General features: G+C 35.0%; 1 protein-coding gene across 2 annotated transcripts in view; it reads left to right on the plus strand.

The window, feature by feature from the left end:
- LOC144434704 (lipoxygenase homology domain-containing protein 1-like) overlaps positions 1 to 16,788 on the plus strand; it is a 101,362-nt gene that overhangs the window by 41,829 nt on the left and 42,745 nt on the right. For both annotated transcript variants that reach the window (XR_013480838.1, XM_078123220.1), the window contains exons 13-23: positions 340 to 596; positions 789 to 924; positions 1,233 to 1,480; positions 3,280 to 3,415; positions 5,628 to 5,785; positions 8,723 to 8,880; positions 9,475 to 9,551; positions 11,290 to 11,483; positions 12,988 to 13,180; positions 15,290 to 15,450; positions 15,930 to 16,296. Coding sequence is in view for 1 of the 2 variants with exons in the window: in XM_078123220.1 (XP_077979346.1) it covers positions 340 to 596; positions 789 to 924; positions 1,233 to 1,480; positions 3,280 to 3,415; positions 5,628 to 5,785; positions 8,723 to 8,880; positions 9,475 to 9,551; positions 11,290 to 11,483; positions 12,988 to 13,180; positions 15,290 to 15,450; positions 15,930 to 16,296 (2,085 nt within the window). In the remaining variant the exon portion in view is untranslated. The remainder of the gene's footprint in view (positions 1 to 339; positions 597 to 788; positions 925 to 1,232; positions 1,481 to 3,279; positions 3,416 to 5,627; positions 5,786 to 8,722; positions 8,881 to 9,474; positions 9,552 to 11,289; positions 11,484 to 12,987; positions 13,181 to 15,289; positions 15,451 to 15,929; positions 16,297 to 16,788) is intronic.

Consider the following 16,788-nt stretch of genomic DNA (forward strand, 5'->3'; position numbering starts at 1 on the left):
ATGAATTGAAAGTGTAGGTAATGTATGTGAAGAATGTCCTAACACAGGGACTGCTACTGTTGGTGCAATGTTATGTAAGATCAAAGACAGTGAAAATTGTCTGTGGTAAACTGTATAATTATCACACGTTTTGCAACAAACTGTAATCAATGATACAGAAGTGGTGAAAACCCTATTTGGCTAGTTAATGCATTTCATTTCCTAATAATGATATGCTAAATTTAACATGTCTTTGAAATATCATTTGAAGATGAATGGACTCCAAAAAACTAGAATATCTTTTGTCAACTTCATTTCATAATGTGTCATGTGACCTAGTAAGATTTGAATACATCACAGGTATTCCATATGAGATCAGAGTTACAACTAGTGACAGAAGACATGCTGGTACCAATGCCAAAGTATATGCTGTTATGTATGCTGGACATGGTCAGAAGGAAGAAAACAGTGGTAAAATCTGGCTACAAGATGGAAAGTTTGAACGTGGACGCACAGACATCTGTAACATAGAATGTGCTACTTTACTTAGTCCTCTATCTAAACTTGTCATTGGACATGATAACTCAGGAGCTGGGGCTGGATGGCATCTTGAAAAGGTGAACACAAGTTGACGGTATTTCCAATTTTTGATTTTCTATAGGACATACAAGCCTACCCATTAACTTTTGTGATGCAAAATACAAACTCTTTGTGGAATAATTATATATACCTGGTAGATACATATGAGAAGAAAATAAATACTGCCACTGTAGTTTGATATCTGTGTTTCTTTTGTTTTTACTCACCAGGTGGAGGTGTACTGTGCATCTACAGGCATAACTCAAGTCTTTATGTGTAATAAATGGTTTGCTGATGATGAAGGAGATGGATGCATTGAAAGAACACTGAAAGAGAATGAATCATTCAGGACAGTCAAGAAATGCAGTAAGTGGAATATTTGTCAGTGGATATGTTACATGAATATCTGCCAATCAGTTTCTTAGAATATGTTAGATTTAGTATCAAAACACATTTATTATTAAACTCTACTGCAGTGACTATTTAAAGTATCTAGAACTAGAACTTATTTTATTCATAAATGTTGTTTGTATTTTTTGTTTATTCATGTTGTATCAATAGGCAAAAAACCAAATTAGTGAAAACATACAGCTGCTGATGCTGTAATTTTTTATATCGAAAATCGTTTGCTGTTGACATATCTTTGTAACTCTATTCGTGTTTGTTATTTTCAGAGAACGTATGGCATGTACGTGTTTACACTGGAGAGAAGACTGCTGCAGGTACTGATGCCAAAGTGTCTATTTGTCTGTATGGCAGCAAATCAAAATCTGATGAGATCATTCTCAATAATGCCAGTGATAATTTTGAGAATGGTAAGGAGGATGACTTCAAGATAGAAATACCTGATATTGGTAAACCATACAAACTTAGGATAGGACATGACAACTCTGGTACATTCCCTGGATGGTATCTGAAAAAGGTACATTGATTTTATCATCTCTATTTGAATCATTACCACAAAAAATGCACCATAGGTAAACTATGACAGACACAAACTAAGACTATTGTTATTACATGTGATAGATTACACATTGTCAATGCCTTAGTTATGTGATAGATTACACATTGTCAATGCCTTAGTTATGTGGATATAATTAACTTGTAATCAAGATAATATAAACACTACATAAAGCTGAATGCAGGCAAATTGAAGAAAACGTGTTATCAGAACCACCACCCTATTGTGAGAAATATTTGTTATCACAAACACCACCCTACTGTCAGAAATATTTGTTATCACAAACACCACCCTACTGTGAGAAATACTTGTTATCACAAACACCACTCTACTGTGAGAAATACTTGTTATCACAAACACCACCCTACTGTCAGAAATATTTGTTATCACAAACACCACCCTACTGTGAGAAATACTTGTTATCAGAAACACCACCCGACTGTGAGAAATACTTGTTATCAGAAACACCACTCTACTGTGAGAAATACTTGTTATCAGAAACACCACTCTACTGTGAGAAATACTTGTTATCACAAACACCACTCTACTGTGAGAAATATTTGTTATCAGAAACACCACCCGACTGTGAGAAATACTTGTTATCACAAACACCACCCTACTGTGAGAAATACTTGTTATCAGAATATCAATTTCTATTTACAGCTTATATCCACATGTCACAATCATAGTTTTAGTTTGTGTCAGTGTTAGCTTGCATATAGTCCATCAGTGTTAGCTTGCATATAGTCCATCTGTCTTAGCTTGCATATAGTCCATCTGTGTTAGCTTGCATATAGTCCATCTGTCTTAGCTTGCATATAGTCCATCTGTCTTAGCTTGCATATAGTCCATCTGTCTTAGCTTGCATATAGTCCATCTGTCTTAGCTTGCATATAGTCCATCTGTCTTAGCTTGCATATAGTCCATCTGCTATAGTCGTATTTCCCATAAGGCCTAAAAAATAATTTGGTTCCGGTTACCCGACCCCACATAGTTTGGTTCCAGTTACCCGACCCCACATAGTTTGGTTTAGGTTACCCAACCCCACATAGTTTGGTTTAGGTTACCCGACCCCACATAGTTTGGTTCCAGTTACCCGACCCACATAGTTTGGTTCCAGTTACCCGACTCCACATAGTTTGGTTCCAGTTTAATACCCAACCCCACATAGTTTGGATCTGGTACCTGCCCCCACATAGTTTTTCACTGCTGATCCTAAACTTTTTTTTTTTACGTATTCATCCAAAAATAATAACATTTTGAAAATTGTGACATCTCACGAGAAATAGTGGATGCGGAAACTGACATCAACTTAAAAAGACAATATAAAACTGTTCTTCCAATTTGTAATGGCTGTACATCTGATGAGAAGAAACCAATAGCACAGACACCATATGGAAAACATAACTACCTGAACTAGACACTCACATATGGAAAAAAAATTAACAAAAATAAACTAAAATATCTACCTACCCCGCCTATTCTGAAATTGAGCTTAATTGGAACCACACAATTTATTTTTCTAGGCCTTACTCAGGTAGGGTGTAAATAAACATAAATCAAATACATTTTCAAACAATATCTTGTGAATGACATGAAATCATTCTGTACATGTAGTGATAAATCCTATAATGTTGGCATAGCAACAGTGAAACTTTTTGTAATTTAATACTTTGCATGATTTGTGACATATTATGTAGGGAGATTTTATTCCTAACTATGAACTATGTTGTAAAGACATGTAATATATTTCTGTAAAGGTTTTATTGGAAAACATGTCCAATAAGAAGAGATACTCTTTTAACTGTGAGAGATGGTTTGCTAGAGATGAGGACGATGGTGAAACTATTAGAGAACTTCCTGCAGAAGGAGAGACTATCAAGAAACCCCAACCAGGTAAGGAATTGAGAGGCCTTAAGGTTGTTGTGAGGGCTAGGACATCAGGTGAATTTATCAATAAATCTATGTAAATCCACTGGGCTAGGACACCAGGTGAATTTATCAATAAATCTATGTAAATCCACTGGGCTAGGACATCAGGTGAATTTATCAATAAATCTATGTAAATCCACTGGGCTAGGACATCAGGTGAATTTATCAATAAATCTATGTAAATCCACTTATATATATTTATTTGGACTCACTAGGCGACACAGCCATAAACGCACTGGGCATGTACATAGGCAGTTAACACAGCCATAAACACACTGGGCATGTACATAGGCAGTTAATACAGCCATAAACGCACTGGGCATGTACATAGGCAGTTAACACAGCCATAAACGCACTGGGCATGTACATAGGCAGTTAACACAGCCATAAACACACTGGGCATGTACATAGGCAGTTAACACAGCCATAAACACACTGGGCATGTACATAGGCAGTTAACACAGCCATAAACGCACTGGGCATGTACATAGGCAGTTAACACAGCCATAAACACACTGGGCATGTACATAGGCAGTTAACACAGCCATAAACACACTGGGCGTGTACATAGGCAGTTAACACAGCCATAAACGCACTGGGCATGTACATAGGCAGTTAACACAGCCATAAACACACTGGGCATGTACATAGGCAGTTAACACAGCCATAAACACACTGGGCATGTACATAGGCAGTTAACACAGCCATAAACCCACTGGGCATGTACATAGGCAGTTAACACAGCCATAAACGCACTGGGCATGTACATAGGCAGTTAACACAGCCATAAATGCACTGGGCATGTACATAGGCAGTTAACACAGCCATAAATGCACTGGGCATGTACATAGGCAGTTAACACAGCCATAAATGCACTGGGCATGTACATAGGCAGTTAACACAGCCATAAACACACTGGGCATGTACATAGGCAGTTAACACAGCCATAAATGCACTGGGCATGTACATAGGCAGTTAACACAGCCATAAATGCACTGGGCATGTACATAGGCAGTTAACACAGCCATAAACGCACTGGGCATGTTCATTGGCAGTTAACACAGCCATAAACACACTGGGCATGTACATAGGCAGTTAACACAGCCATAAACACACTGGGCATGTACATAGGCAGTTAACACAGCCATAAACACACTGGGCATGTACATAGGCAGTTAACACAGCCATAAACGCACTGGGCATGTACATAGGCAGTTAACACAGCCATAAACGCACTGGGCATGTATATAGGCAGTTAACACAGCCATAAACGCACTGGGCATGTATATAGGCAGTTAACACAGCCATAAACTTTTAATTGAGTCCAATGCGCCCTCTACGATGACTTCCTGAGTAATATGTATGCCACAATGGCTGCATTAATACAATGTATAGTAGGAGGGTCAGACGTCAAGATATTTGAGCATTTTAGATGCTTGACTAAATGGCTTCAATGTATTATGTACATATGATCTCAAGTCAGGTTCAAATGTAATTTTTTGATTTTCCTACAATTTTCCTTACATGCTTTTTTGAAAATGTCGGTTAAGGCTGTTTTATGATTGATTAAACTTGTTCTATATCCAAAACCCATGATGACATCTCCGAAAACAGTCAATCTATAATCACATACTATCGTAATCGTAGGCAAATATTAAATTAGCATGTGATTGCTAGTTGTTAGTATGGTAGTAGTATGTGATTGCTAAATGATATGTTGTAATGAACATACATCTATTTGTCTCTGTGTTAATATACTATTCTTAGTCATTTAATTGTTTTTGTATGTATGTATGTATGTATGTATGTATGTATGTATGTATGTATGTATGCATGCATGCATGTATGTATGTGTGTGTGTGTGTGTGTGTGTGTGTGTGTGTGTGTGTGTGTGGGTGTGTGTGTGTGTGTGTGTGTGTGTGCGTGCGTGCGTGCGTGCGTGCGTGCGTCTGTCTGTCTGTCTGTCTGTCTGTCTGTCTGTCTGTCTGTCTGTCTGTCTGTCTGTCTGTCTGTCTGTCTGTCTGTCTGATGTAACAAGTGAGTAAATCTTCTCCTGTAAAGTTAATGAATATTTTGTTTCAGTTTCAAATTTGTGTAATATGCATTTCAATACATGAATATACATTGCCACTAAATCACAAAAGTCCCTAAATCCACTTTTTTGATTTTTGTTCAGTTGTAAAATACAATGTGGCAGTGTACACAGGTGATAAATTTAGTGCTGGAACAGATGCTAATGTATTCTGTGTTCTGTATGGTGACCAAGGTGATACCGGAGAGCGCCCTCTATACAACTCAAAGACAAGTAAAGTCAATAAATTTGAAAGGAATTCTGTAAGTATAGACATTAAATTTTGTTAGTTTTTTTATTGCACTCAAATAATATATGTACTACATGTCTATCACTGTCTACAGTAACATACATGGCAGTCATCTATCATACTAGTAATACATGGTGATAGATTATACTGTCATCAAGTAATACATGGTGATAGATTATACTGTCATCTAGTAATACATGGTGATAGATTATACTGTCATCTAGTAATACATGGTGATAGATTATACTGTCATCTAGTAATACATGGTGATAGATTATACTGTCATCTAGTAATACATGGTGATAGATTATACTGTCATCTAGTAATACATGGTGATAGGTTATACTGTCATCTAGTAATACATGGTGATAGATTATACTGTCATCTAGTAATACATGGTGATAGATTATACTGTCATCTAGTAATACATGGTGATAGATTATACTGTCATCTAGTAATACATGGTGATAGATTATACTGTCATCTAGTAATACATGGTGATAGGTTATACTGTCATCTAGTAATACATGGTGATAGATTATACTGTCATCTAGTAATACATGGTGATAGATTATACTGTCATCTAGTAATACATGGTGATAGGTTATACTGTCATCTAGTAATACATGGTGATAGGTTATACTGTCATCTAGTAATACATGGTGATAGATTATACTGTCATCTAGTAATACATGGTGATAGATTATACTGTCATCTAGTAATACATGGTGATAGATTATACTGTCATCTAGTAATACATGGTGATAGATTATACTGTCATCTAGTAATACATGGTGATAGATTATACTGTCATCTAGTAATACATGGTGATAGATTATACTGTCATCTAGTAACACATGGTGATAGATTATACTGTCATCTAGTAATACATGGTGATAGATTATACTGTCATCTAGTAATACATGGTGATAGATTATACTGTCATCTAGTAATACATGGTGATAGATTATACTGTCAATTAGTAATACATGGTGATAGATTATACTGTCATCTAGTAATACATGGTGATAGATTATACTGTCATCTAGTAATACATGGTGATAGGTTATACTGTCATCTAGTAATACATGGTGATAGATTATACTGTCATCTAGTAATACATGGTGATAGATTATACTGTCATCTAGTAATACATGGTGATAGATTATACTGTCATCTAGTAATACATGGTGATAGATTATACTGTCATCTAGTAATACATGGTGATAGATTATACTGTCATCTAGTAATACATGGTGATAGATTATACTGTCATCTAGTAATACATGGTGATAGATTATACTGTCATCTAGTAATACATGGTGATAGATTATACTGTCATCTAGTAATACATGGTGATAGATTATACTGTCATCTAGTAATACATGGTGATAGATTATACTGTCAAATTGTTTCCTATATGTAGTTATGATTTTGTTGTGACTGACTGACTGACTGACTGACTGACTGACTGACTGACTGACTGACTGACTGATTGTGTGTTTTGTGAAGTTATCAATTATATCAGCGTTCATTCAGTTTAATGGCATTTATCAGCACTTTTATCTTTTATAACACATTGCTCTGTTTATCAAACATGAATTTCTACCAATGACATATCTGTGTGAAATGTACAAGGCTACTTAACTATTTTTGTCTTTTGTAATAATCTGTTGCGAATTTACAAAGTAATTTATGCATTTGAAAATGCCTTTTCATTGCTTCCATACTTTCATCATAAAACGGAAAGGTACTTATCAAACTGCAAAATAAAGAACTGTGTTTTAGCAACCTATAACACTGTCAATAACATTGATGTTAGCTATGCCACTCATTGTTTATTTATATCTCTCTCTGCCTGGTGTCTCATTTATTTATGTACTTTTTTCATAATTCTACCCTCACATTGCTTTCGTTTACATGGTATAACAGCCTATAAGTATCTTTGAAAGGGATGGTGTAAGTATATGCTGCAACTATCACATTAGGTGTTGTCATGTTTGCATGCTGCTAAAAATTTGTATTAAATGTGTTATGATAATATCATAATAATTTGAGAAGAACTAACTGAAGTAATAATAGTGTTGACTAATAACAATGTTATATTTTGTGTTTAGTTTCATCTATTTTTTGTCTGTCTTTCTGCCTGTGTCTGTGTCTGTCTGTGTCTGTTTCTTTCTGACTATCTGTCTTTCTTTCTCTCTGTGTCTGTCTGTCTGTCTGTCTGTCTTTCTCTCTGTGTGTCTGTGTCTGTGTCTCTCTCTCTGGCTCTCTCCCTCACTCTCTCCCTCCCCCTCTGTCTGTCTGTCTGTCTGTCTGTCTGTCTGTCTCCCTCTCTCTCTATCTCTCTCTATCTCTCTTTCACTTTCTGTCTGTCTGTCTGTCTCTGTCAGTCTGTCTGTATGTCTGTCTCTGTCTTTCTGTCTCTGTCTGTCTGTCTGTCTCTGTCTGTCTGTCTGTCTGTCTCTGTGTCTGTCTGTATGTCTGTCTCTCTTTCTTTCCCCCCCCTCTCTCTCTCTCTCTCTCTCTCTCTCTCTCTCTCTCTCTCTCTCTCTCTCTCTCTCTCTCTCTCTCTCTCTCTCTCTCTCTCTCTCTCTCTCTCTCTCTCTCTCTCTCTCTCTCTCTCTCTCTCTCTCTCTCTCTCTCTCTCTCTCTCTCTCTCTCTCTCTCTCTCTCTCATTTTTCAATTTTGTCCTACTCACAGCTTATTTAGAATGTTCAACTTGGACACTGTTATGTTATGTTATGTTATGTTATGTTATGTTATGTTATGTTATGTTCTGTTCTGTTATGTTATTAGTACATGTCCTTAGGTTTTTACAACTTGTCATGTAATGGAGGAGTGTCTAGAAAGACTTGAGCTTGTCTGAAAGATTATGGGATGGGGTGACTATATATTGTAACTACAACAAATTCAACTGTCACTATTCATTTGATGTTTTACTATTAGGCAGATGAATTTGAAATGGAGGCTGTCACATTGAAAAAGATTCGTAGACTAAAGATTGGACACGATGGAAGCTGGGCAGGTTCTGGCTGGTACTTGGAGAAAGTAGAGGTTCATGAAGTCAATAAACCTGAAACAAAAATTGTGTTCCCTTGCAAAAGGTAAGAAGGTCATAGGTCATTTACATGTATATCATGTTAAGGTCATAGGTCATTTACATGTATATCATGTTAAGGTCATAGGTCATTTACATGTATATCATGTTGAGGTCATGGGTCATTTACATGTATATCATGTTAAGGTCATGGGTCATTTACATGTATATCATGTTAAGGTCATAGGTCATTTACATGTATATCATGTTAAGGTCATAGGTCATTTACATGTATATCATGTTGAGGTCATGGGTCATTTGTGTCACATTCTGGTCAGTGTTGCCAATATGGCAAGTTCTGAGAAGCTCGCCTGTTTGCCTTTTCACATCACTTGTCAAATGGTCACCTTCGACTTGAGTCAAATCACCTGGTTTCTACTGAAAATCTTGAACAGACCTTGTCTATTTCTAACCATAGCCATTTAAAATACACAAAAATCCATCTAATTGGTAAGATTTGTAAATTTTGAGTGAAAAAACAAATGGGCAAAAAACTGGGCTGAAATTTACGACCTCGGGGTCAAATATGGTTCACGAAATAACTGAAAAATCAGTATTTCTCTCAATAATTCCAAAATTGTTCTGTAATTTTGTTCTGTAGGTGGTTAGACAGAGATGAAGATGATGGTCTAATCGTTAGAGAACTTGTACCGGAAGGAGTGTCACAGCTTTTGTCAAGTGAGTTCAGATTTAACATTGTCTCTCATTTTCTGTTTGCCTTTATCTCAAATTAACTGTAGCACTCAATCATTATATACATTTGTAAATGAAATGACAACATAGCAATACTGTATTTTATACCATAGCAATACTGTATTTTATCCCATAGCAATACTGTATTTTATCCCATAGCAATACTGTATTTTATCCCATAGCAATACTGTATTTTATCCCATAGCAATACTGTATTTTATCCCATAGCAATACTGTATTTTATCCCATAGCAATACTGTATTTTATTCCATAGCAATACTGTATTTTATCCCATAGCAATACTGTATTTTATCCCATAGCAATACTGTATTTTATCCCATAGCAATACTGTATTTTATCCCATAGCAATACTGTATTTTATCCCATAGCAATACTTTATTTTATCCCATAGCAATACTGTATTTTATCCCATAGCAATACTGTATTTTATCCCATAGCAATACTTTATTTTATCCCATAGCAATACTTTATTTTATCCCATAGCAATACTGTATTTTATCCCATAGCAATACTGTATTTTATCCCATAGCAATACTGTATTTTATCCCATAGCAATACTGTATTTTATCCCATAGCAATACTGTATTTTATCCCATAGCAATACTTTATTTTATCCCATAGCAATACTGTATTTTATCCCATAGCAATACTGTATTTTATCCCATAGCAATACTGTATTTTATCCCATAGCAATACTGTATTTTATCCCATAGCATACTGTATTTTATCCCATAGCAATACTGTATTTTATCCCATAGCAATACTGTATTTTATTCCATAGCAATACTGTATTTTATCCCATAGCAATACTGTATTTTATCCCATAGCAATACTGTATTTTATCCCATAGCAATACTGTATTTTATACCATAGCAATACTGTATTTTATCCCATAGCAATACTGTATTTTATCCCATAGCAATACTGTATTTTATCCCATAGCAATACTGTATTTTATCCCATAGCAATACTGTATTTTATCCCATAGCAATACTGTATTTTATCCCATAGCAATACTGTATTTTATCCCATAGCAATACTGTATTTTATCCCATAGCAATACTGTATTTTATCCCATAGCAATACTGTATTTTATCCCATAGCAATACTGTATTTTATACCATAGCAATACTGTATTTTATCCCATAGCAATACTGTATTTTATCCCATAGCAATACTGTATTTTATCCCATAGCAATACTGTATTTTATCCCATAGCAATACTGTATTTTATACCATAGCAATACTGTATTTTATCCCATAGCAATACTGTATTTTATCCCATAGCAATACTGTATTTTATCCCATAGCAATACTGTATTTTATCCCATAGCAATACTGTATTTTATACCATAGCAATACTGTATTTTATCCCATAGCAATACTGTATTTTATTCCAGATAGTTTATTAGTTTTAGATGTGTATACTATACTGTTATGTTTTTTTCTCTCTATTGTCATAGAATTGTACAATTTTATATTCACTTGATACAAGTAAGATGTGTTTATGTGTGGCTGCAATCTTTTCAAACAAAACAGCTTCTTGAAACAAAGGCACAAGACTCTTGTGTTTGAGGGCGCTAGTGTCTCATTATAATAATAGTATAGATTCACATCACTTTTATATAGCATTTCAATTACTGGACCATTTTGTGTTTCCATCATGTGACTACAAGTAATTGGTGACTTTGTGTTTCCCTAGCAACCTCATATCATGTGACAGTAAAGACTGGTGAGGAGAAAGGAGCAGGAACTGATGCTAATGTGTACATTAAGATGTTTGGTGAGAATGGTGACTCTGGTCAAGTACCACTCAAGCAATCTGAAAATACCAAAAATAAATTTGAAAAGGGAAGAAAAGATAAATTCATACTAGAAGCTAGTGATATTGGAAAGGTAAGATTGGAGTGTAAACTAGTGATATTGGAAAGGTAAGATTGGAGTGTAAACTAGTGATATTGGAAAGGTAAGATTGGAGTGTAAACTAGTGATATTGGAAAGGTAAGATTGGATTGTAAACTAGTGATATTGGAAAGGTAAGATTGGATTGTAAACTAGTGATATTGGAAAGGTAAGATTGGAGTGTAAACTAGTGATATTGGAAAGGTAAGATTGGAGTGTAAACTAGTGATATTGGAAAGGTAAGATTGGAGTGTAAACTAGTGATATTGGAAAGGTATGATTGGAGTGTAAACTAGTGATATTGGAAAGGTAAGATTGGAGTGTAAACTAGTGATATTGGAAAGGTATGATTGGAGTGTAAACTAGTGATATTGGAAAGGTAAGATTGGAGTGTAAACTAGTGATATTGGAAAGGTATGATTGGATTGTAAGCTAGTGATATTGGAAAGGTAAGATTGGAGTGTAAACTAGTGATATTGGAAAGGTAAGATTGGAGTGTAAACTAGTGATATTGGAAAGGTATGATTGGAGTGTAAACTAGTGATATTGGAAAGGTAAGATTGGAGTGTAAACTAGTGATATTGGAAAGGTAAGATTGGAGTGTAAACTAGTGATATTGGAAAGGTATGATTGGAGTGTAAACTAGTGATATTGGAAAGGTAAGATTGGAGTGTAAACTAGTGATGGTGTAAGAAAGTCTGTCAATCAAGGTCTAGTACTAAGATAGGATGGTGTAAGAAAGTCTGTCAATCAAGGCCTAGTACTAAGATAGGATGGTGTAAGAAAGTCTGTCAATCAAGGCCTAGTACTAAGATAGGATGGTGTAAGAAAGTCTGTCAATCAAGGCCTAGTACTAAGATAGGATGGTGTAAGAAAGTCTGTCAATCAAGGCCTAGTACTAAGATAGGATGGTGTAAGAAAGTCTGTCAATCAAGGTCTAGTACTAAGATAGGATGGTGTAAGAAAGTCTGTCAATCAAGGCCTAGTACTAAGATAGGATGGTGTAAGAAAGTCTGTCAATCAAGGCCTAGTACTAAGATAGGATGGTGTAAGAAAGTCTGTCAGTCAAGGCCTAGTACTAAGACAGGATGGTGTAAGAAAGTCTGTCAATCAAGGCCTAGTACTAAGATAGGATGGTGTAAGAAAGTCTGTCAATCAAGGCCTAGTACTAAGATAGGATGGTGTAAGAAAGTCTGTCAATCAAGGCCTAGTACTAAGATAGGATGGTGTAAGAAAGTCTGTCAATCAAGGCCTAGTACTAAGATAGGATGGTGTAAGAAAGTCTGTCAATCAAGGTCTAGTACTAAGATAGGATGGTGTAAGAAAGTCTGTCAATCAAGGCCGAGTAATAAGATAGGATGGTGTAAGAAAGTCTGTCAATCAAGGTCTAGTACTAAGATAGGATGGTGTAAGAAAGTGAGTAATTGCCATTTCACTTATTTTTTTACTTAGAAACCTTATTTCATAGTAAACACATTGTCTTTATGTTATTTTTCAGATTGACTACATTAAGATTGGTCATGATGGTAGCAAGCCAGGTGCAGGTTGGTTCCTAGACAATGTAGAGATTGATGTACCATCTAGAGGTGAAAACTATATATTTGCTTGTCATCGGTGGTTAGCTGAAGATGAAGGTGATGGTGAAATTGAAGTTGAATTACAACCATCAGATTTCAAAAAGTCCACACCAAGTAAGTTTTAGTATACCACACCAAGTAAGTTTTAGTATACTTATACCACACCAAGTAAGTTTTAGTATACTTATACCACACCAAGTAAGTTTTAGTATGCTTATACCACACCAAGTAAGTTTTAGTATATTTATACCACACCAAGTAAGTTGTAGTATACTTATACCACACTAAGTAAGTTTTAGTATACTTATACCACACAAAGTAAGTTGTAGTATACTTATACCACACTAAGTAAGTTTTAGTATACTTATACCACACCAAGTAAGTTTTAGTATACTTATACCACACCAAGTAAGTTTTAGTATACTTATACCACACCAAGTAAGTTTTAGTATACTTATACCACACCAAGTAAGTTTTAGTATATTTATACCACACCAAGTAAGTTTTAGTATACTTATACCACACCAAGTAAGTTTTAGTATACTTATACCACACCAAGTAAGTTTTAGTATACTTATACCACACCAAGTAAGTTGTAGTATACTTATACCACACCAAGTAAGTTTTAGTATACTTATACCACACCAAGTAAGTTTTAGTATACTTATACCACACCAAGTAAGTTTTAGTATACTTATACCACACCAAGTAAGTTTTAGTGTACTTATACCACACTAAGTAAGTTTTAGTATAGTTATACCATACCAAGTAAGTTTCAGTATACTTATACCATACCAAGTAAGTTTCAGTATACTTATACCACACCAAGTAAGTTTTAGTATGCTTATACCACACCAAGTAAGTTTCAGTATACTTATACCATACCAAGTAAGTTTCAGTATACTTATACCACACCAAGTAAGTTTTAGTATGCTTATACCACACCAAGTAAGTTTCAGTATACTTATACCACACCAAGTAAGTTTTAGTATACTTATACCACACTAAGTAAGTTTTAGTATACTTATACCACACCAAGTAAGTTTTAGTATACTTATACCACACCAAGTAAGTTTTAGTATACTTATACCACACCAAGTAAGTTTTAGTATACTTATACCACACCAAGTAAGTTGTAGTATACTTATACCACACCAAGTAAGTTGTAGTATACTTATACCACACCAAGTAAGTTGTAGTATACTTATACCACACTAAGTAAGTTTTAGTATACTTATACCACACAAAGTAAGTTTTAGTATACTTATACCACACCAAGTAAGTTTTAGTATACTTATACTACACCAAGTAAGTTTTAGTATACTTATACCACACCAAGTAAGTTGTAGTATACTTATACCACACCAAGTAAGTTTTAGTATACTTATACCACACCAAGTAAGTTGTAGTATACTTATACCACACCAAGTAAGTTGTAGTATACTTATACCACACCAAGTAAGTTGTAGTATACTTATACCACACCAAGTAAGTTGTAGTATACTTATACCACACCAAGTAAGTTGTAGTGTACTTATACCACACCAAGTAAGTTTTAAGTATACTTATACCACACCAAGTAAGTTTTAGTGTACTTATACCACACCAAGTAAGTTTTAGTGTACCACACCAAGTAAGTTTTAGTATACTTATACCACACCAAGTAAGTTTTAGTATACTTATACCACACCAAGTAAGTTTTAGTATATTTATACCACACCAAGTAAGTTTTAGTATACTTATACCACACCAAGTAAGTTTTAGTGTACCACACCAAGTAAGTTTTAGTATACTTATACCACACCAAGTAAGTTTTAGTATACTTATACCACACCAAGTAAGTTGTAGTGTACTTATACCACACCAAGTAAGTTTTAAGTATACTTATACCACACCAAGTAAGTTCTATACTTATACCACACCAAGTAAGTTGTAGTATACTTATACCACACAAAGTAAGTTGTAGTATACTTATACCACACCAAGTAAGTTGTAGTATACTTATACCACACCAAGTAAGTTTTAGTATACTTATACCACACCAAGTAAGTTGTAGTATACTTATACCACACCAAGTAAGTTGTAGTATACTTATACCACACCAAGTAAGTTTTAGTATACTTATACCACACCAAGTAAGTTGTAGTATACTTATACCACACTAAATAAGTTTTAGTATAGTTACCTTATAAAGTAACCATTACCTACTTTGTATGTTTACAGGGATACCCTATGAAGTAACCATTAAAACTAGTGATATCCTAGGTGCTGGAACTGATGCCAATGTTGTATTCCGTATGTATGGCACCAAGGGAAAGACAGAAGAATTCACTCTAGATAATAGGACTGATAACTTTGAAAGAGGAATGAGTGATAAATTCAAGGTAAGTAAAGTTCAAAGGTGAAGGTCAAAGTGACACTAATCATGTGATTATGACAAGTTGATTAAAATGTGATGGAGAAGGATTGATTTGATTTATTCACATCTGATATTTATTTATTAATTAGATTTTACTCACATTAGTGATTGTGATTGATGCCTGGCAGCCATTTTGTTTGCGATTTTTCTATGTCCAAAGCCATAACTCAGACATGCTTGAACAGATCTCATTCAAAGTTGGTATTAGGACAGTGTTCCATGACATACATGTGCATATCCATTTTCGTCGTGATACAATCCCCCATACCCAACCAATCCTTTATTGTTGTAGGCATGTTCCATGTCCAACAAGCAGACACAACATATCTAAGTCTGTTTGATTTAGGTTCACAAGTGTTGTTGCGTGATCAGAGTAGTGATAATTCCATAAAACCCAATCATAGCGGGGCCTATGTCATTCTCAATGACTTGTTATTCTTACAGATTGAGGCTGAAGATGTTGGACCATTGACTAAGCTAAGGATAGGACATGATAACAAAGGACGATCAGCTGGCTGGCATTTAGACAGAATTATCATTGAAAGGTTCCCACCAAAGACTAAACTCAAGAGAAAGAAAAGTCTGACAAAGAGGAGATCGCGAGATTTGGAAGACAGTTTCTCAAGTCTTACAAGGAAGAGATCATTAGGAGACATTGATGAAGGAGAGGAAGATGAGCTGCAAGAAACTAACAAGGTGTTCTTTGTCTGTGATAGATGGTTTGCTAAGGATGAAGATGATGGACAGATTGTACGTGAACTTCTACCCACAGATGAAAATGGTAAACCAATCAAAGGACGCGGCTTGGCATGTGAGTCAACTTTTTGAGTGTGACCATTTGTTATGAATCATTACAGTATAATTCTATCAAGTGATAAAAGCTTTTTGCAAAGTTTGTTTTGATTGGATAGACACATTGACACCTGTTAACTGTAATTATGTTATTATATAAGAAAGTATAGTTATGTAATGTTTCCAATCAATGGAACTCTTTCAATTCTTCAAATGAGTAGAATTCCTACTTCAGCAGACTTTCTCGTAGAGATGGATTCTAATTGAAACACATAACTATTCAATGCTTGCATTATAGAGTAGAAGCCCTTTCAGTACTAGCGCCCTCTAGAGATAGTAAATTAATTTGGTCACTTGATAGTTTCGGCTTTGATAATATATCTACCTACCTACCCCACCTATTCTAAAATTGAATGTAATCGGAACCACACAATTTTGTTTATTAGGCCTTTTAATAGCAAGAATGGTAGCATAACATTCAAACATTAAAAAAACAAGATGAATATTAAAA

Source organism: Glandiceps talaboti, chromosome 4 (genome assembly GCF_964340395.1).
Source record: "Glandiceps talaboti chromosome 4, keGlaTala1.1, whole genome shotgun sequence".
NCBI lineage: Eukaryota > Metazoa > Hemichordata > Enteropneusta > Spengelidae > Glandiceps > Glandiceps talaboti.